Source organism: Apis dorsata, unplaced genomic scaffold (genome assembly GCF_000469605.1).
Source record: "Apis dorsata unplaced genomic scaffold, Apis dorsata 1.3 scaffold_434, whole genome shotgun sequence".
NCBI lineage: Eukaryota > Metazoa > Arthropoda > Insecta > Hymenoptera > Apidae > Apis > Apis dorsata.
In genome coordinates this window covers 129782-135228 of record NW_006263685.1, presented here as the reverse complement: position 1 = coordinate 135228, position 5447 = coordinate 129782, and the positions used below count along the sequence as shown (strand labels likewise).

General features: G+C 36.4%; 1 protein-coding gene across 1 annotated transcript in view; it reads left to right on the top strand.

Annotated features, from left to right (window-relative positions):
• LOC102674178 (venom dipeptidyl peptidase 4-like) overlaps positions 1-5447 on the top strand; it is a 248884-nt gene that overhangs the window by 128065 nt on the left and 115372 nt on the right. The window contains exon 8 of the mRNA XM_006619725.2: positions 2524-2723. Within this exon, the coding sequence (XP_006619788.2) occupies positions 2524-2723 (200 nt within the window). The remainder of the gene's footprint in view (positions 1-2523; positions 2724-5447) is intronic.

Sequence of the window (5447 nt, the reverse complement as noted above, 5' to 3'; positions counted from 1 at the left end):
TTCGAATTTCCCGCCCTTTCGGAGACTCGAAAACGATTCGAATTTCCCGCCATTTCGGAGACTCGAAAACGATTCGAATTTCCCGCCATTTCGGAGACTCGAAACCGATTCAAATTTCCCGCCATTTCAGATACTCGAAGTACTTCACAAATCACGTCACTATTTTTGGATCGTTTCCCTAGCCGTAATCTCGACGGATATAGCGCCTCGCTTTTGCATCCGAGCCGGTTTTATACGGCCGCCGTTGAAATAACAAGGATCTCCCCTTCCCGAGCTTGCCATGCATTCGACGATGCAGCGTATAATCGGAGGATTGAGGGCGCGTGTCGAATCGCGGCTTCTCTGTTTCAGAAACCGTTTCAAAAACCGTTTCAGAAACGTTCGTGCCATAGTTTTTTTTTTTTCTCTCTTGGCTTACTTCCTCACGGTGCAATTCTGATCGGATGTGTGGTATCGAATGGCTGCTCGTTACTGCGGGGGGCGAAGAATCCTCGTCCATTTATATCTGGCCGTTTTATCGGCCCGGAGGGCACGGAATTCCGAACGACGCTGTTTCTTCTTCTCCTCCACCTTTCTATCCCACGTTCCTTCCCAACCACGTCTTGATCGCGAATCGAAGGATCGTTTCTCGTTAATATCGCCGTCTCCTCGAAACGGTTCGAGGTATGGAAAGAGCGTTCGTGTTCTCGATATAGGATCGAATACGCGCCTGTACAGCACGGATATAAATCAAATTTAACGCGAATGATCCGTTTCATGGGATTCGAATGGTATGGCAGAGCTAGGTGGCTTTGTAATTCGAAGCTGGTTCGTACAACGTTTCGAGGTCCGATTGTGTAACGATGATTTCGTTACGATACTTGATCCTTTTGATTTTAAATTTTAGAACGGGTTGATTTAGTTAGAAGTTACGTAAATGTCATCAATTTTATTAGAATGAAACGAATTACGATAGTATATTTATACTTCATTGAATTCTTGCAGTAAGCTTATTAATAGTTTATACGATACAGTTTCATTTTTAAAAAAATGAAAAATGTTTTATGAGGCGAGGTATTTGTTATAGGATCGTATATCGAAATTAGAATAATTCAGATTCGACTTTATTTGAAAGATTCGAATTTAGTTCGATATAATTAGTAATTATTAATAGTATTATTCGAGGTGAATAACCGTTGATTAAATAATCAAGGAGATTAATGCTATGAATAATTGCACGTTACACGAAATTATACGATACTCCAAGTATCGACGTAGAGACCAAAATACCCAGTTCGGATCCGTTTGGGATTTAATTTCATAAGGCTCTTATTAGGTATTAGATTTCCTCCACGATTAAGTTGCACTTGAATCGAAACAGTCTGACTATTATGGAGTTGCAAATCTTATCTCTTGGTAATTCACTTTTCACAATATGGAATATGGATTATTTTATTATTAGTTATTTATAAACAATAGTAACAATAATATTTTCCATATTCCATGTTATTACAAATTGAAATATTCTTGACAAGAAATTCTGAAAATATACGGATTACGTACTTAATTAGATGTCTGAAAGAAAATGATATGGAATTATAATTCGATATGCTATTGTTACAATAATTTCTGCTAATACGATATATGACAAGATAATATAATATGTAATGTAATCAGTTAAAAGATCACGTTACGTGTTATTTAATTAGCTTAATGAATACTATTCCCATATCTTCAAATCTTTATTTATGAATATTGTAAAAGAGAATTTATAATATATAGAAATACCTTCGAATAGAATCGAATCGATTGCGAGAATTCATATCGCATAAGAAGAAATTTAATAATAATTTAATTCACAATAAATTAAATTAATACGTTGTTGAATTGAAATAGAATATATTAATATAATATCGTGTTTTAAATTAACTATTTATTTAAACGTTTTATACTAAAATATTTTAATTTTTCTTTTCTACAAATGATTGTCTAATAACATTAATAAATATTTAAATTATTCGGAAAGATAATCTTATTATAGACAAATCTCAGGTGAAAAAGCAATACACGAATGAATAAATAAATTATATATTCTCTCTATGATTATCCAATCATAAAATCTAGTTAAAAGTTGGCAATTCAATATTCTTTACCTTATTTTTCTTTGCATTTCAAATCATATGTTAATCCAGTTTCTCCTGACCACAAGTAGAAATCAAAATTCTAAATACAACCTCATGATCCTTTTCTCATTCACCAAAAAACACTCTTTTACCTTCTCCATTTTCTAAACATAAAGACAATATCTGAAACAAATATCTACATGTACACCGTTCGAATCGCTTTGATTACACGACGTTCCATCCACTATTTCATCTCCACTCCATCTCCAAAGCTTGCTCAATAATTTTCCAAAAAATTAATTTATTATTCCCAAGCGATCCACTCTGCCTGAAATTATCCTTCGTTCACTCTAATTCCTCAATAAAAAAAATCCACTCGAAGAAACATATATTTTATCATTCGAATTAATTAATTTTCCAGATCGGAGAGCTCGTTGCCGGGGAACGATTCGGTTTTTCTGCAACTGGCGAGCTGGGCACCACGTGGCAACGCTTTGGTCTACGTGTATCAAAACAACATCTATTATAGACCGGAAGCGGAAGTGGCCGTCGACTATCAAATCACGGACACCGGAGTCGTCGGGACCATTTACAACGGCGTGCCGGATTGGGTGTACGAAGGTGAGTTTCACTCCACCACAGCGTCTCTCCACCTAGAATCCGTTTTATCATTCATGGGGAAGACCATAGATCTTAATCGTCTTACGTGAGAGATTCGACGTTCAATGGTGACACGTTTACGGATCAAAGGGAAACGCGATCCGGTTCGCGAATTCACGGCCGGGAGACGTTGCATTGGATCGTGTTATTTGCGCACGTTCTACGGCGCATAAGACGTGAGCGTAGCCGCTTCGTATCTGTTTGGAGAAGCACCATTTACAGGGGCCGGGCGTTTAGCCGAACAACACATCTGTCCGATTCTTTGCTTTGTACACGGATTGTTTGCCAACCTCTCCCCCCACCACCATCCATCTTCCACTCCCTTCTCGCGCCACTCTCTTCATCGTGAAATTTTCTAATCCCTTCTGCTCTCGACTTTACGCGTCCATCTATCTTTATCTCTGTAGACCAGTTATTTTTCGATATAGTAGTATAGAATGGTAGTAGGACGCGTATCTTTCAATTCGTCTTTGCGTCGCAAAGATTTAACGCGATTATACTTACGAATATTGTTATAGGTATTGTTATAGGTTGGGGAGAGATAAGAATTGTTGCGATTAAGAGTTAAAAAGATATTGAAAAAGATGGTGATGTAGATGGATATAACTTTGTAACTTTGTAAGGGAAGCGGAAAGAAACAAAGAAACTTAATAAAACAAGATTTTTCTCTTTCTAATTCTTTGTATATATCGGTCTTTTATTTTTTCTTTTTTCTATAGAGATTATTCTTAAGGAGATTTCATACATTAATTTATTATAAATTTATGAGATTAATTCATTGGTGTTAATGTATAACCATCATATTAACATTTTCTAATTCTTATTAATTGAATATTCATTTTTATTGATTAAAATTCTTAAAAATTAATACATAAAATCCTCCAACGTCTTCCATGTGTTTCTCATATATATTGCTTCGATCTGTCTTCAACAAAAGAAAAAAAAAATCCTCGATAACGATTTAACTAACGATTTAACTAATAATTTATATTCGGTTTAAAATTTTATAGTTGAAGTTACGAGCAATTTATTGTCGAAAACATAATAATCGCGAATAACTGCACTTCCAAACGAGGTTATACGATCAACCGCGTTAGCTAACATAATAAACGTTAATCACGAATTTTAACACGAGTCAATAATCACACGAACTTCGTTCGAAATTTTTAATCGGTTAAAAAAATTTTTCGACGGGTTGATAAATAATCCAACTCTCTAAGTCTAAGTTGGACGAGTTAACTGTTATGCGTGAACACGCGCGTAATATCGCGGTCTCGTTAATGGCGGTGTAACCGCTATCTGGCACTTCTTCTGGAATAAACAAGCATCACACGGTTGAATTCACTGTAATTCGAAGTGGAAGCGGCGTGTTATCACTACGCGCTAGTTACCTAGGGATTGCATACTTCAAAATTAACTGGACCAGCGGCCTTGTTGGCGCGGGATAAAAGGATTCCGCGTAATTTTCAAACCTGCCAATTTCGATCGTGTCACGAGCATTCGATTTGCCGAGTAATTAATTTTAATGGCCATTCTTGATTTTTGGAAATTCTTTTTTTTTTTCTTCAATTTCTATCCATCATAAAAATATTGATTATTAATAATCGCAAAAATAGTTATGGCATTAATAAATCAACGCGATTGGAAATGTAGAATAATTGTACGTTGTAAAATGATTTTTATATTGTTTCCGGTTTATTTCATAGAATTTCATAAGTTTATTATCTGTCAATCTTTAAAAGATTTCTTGAATATAATATAGATATATATTCCATAAATTTTTTTAAAAGGATCGTTTCAATTACACCACGTTAGAAAACTTTCGATTCTTTATAACAATAATTTCAATAACCATAGAATTCCTATCATCACATTTATACCGATAAAATCGATATTACCAAGCTTAAATTTCTCTTCGATATAATAAATTATCATTGAGAACGTTGTCAGAGTATTCACAAGACATTTTTGCGAATACCACTTCACTCAAAAACAATAAAAAGATCTTAACGACTCTTGACATTACGTTATATTCACTCGCGCTGTGCGTAATTTCCTTATCTTATACTTTTTCAAAAAAAACTATCCACTCCTTCATGCCTCCTTCGTGGATTCCCCCGTTTAAAACTCGTTAACAATACCTTCTTCCATTCTCCCTGGGAATTGCGCAAACACCGTGCCAATTAGTACTCTGCTCAAGCCCTAATTACCATCTTGGAGAACCAATCGATAAACCAGCCAGACAAACTGTGCATAACCGCGATACCTCCCCCATTATCATCCAAGAAATTAGCAGTTCTAGAACACGTCGAGCAACCTGTCATCGCCCCTTAATCCCCCGTAGTAATAGTATCATTCTGAAAACGCAGCTGGTGAAACAAACAGCCTCCCCTTTCCTTCCCCTTTTCTTCCCCTTTTCTTCCCCTTTGTCGAGGGCAGGCCTCTCCTCGACTCCAGCAGAGTCTGGACGAAAGAAGAGGACAAAAGAAGGAAGAGAAATCATCGAGGCGATATCGTCAGGCGATATTCTTCCTATTTTTTTTTTTCGTCGACTCGCTTTTTAGCCTCGCTTTGTACGCGCCGAATGAGTTTTCACCCCCTCCCCTTCCAGAAACTACTAGGAACAATAATATGTGGCGGGGTCGTAATTCATACAGCCCCGATGCCCCAAGGGACGTTGCACGC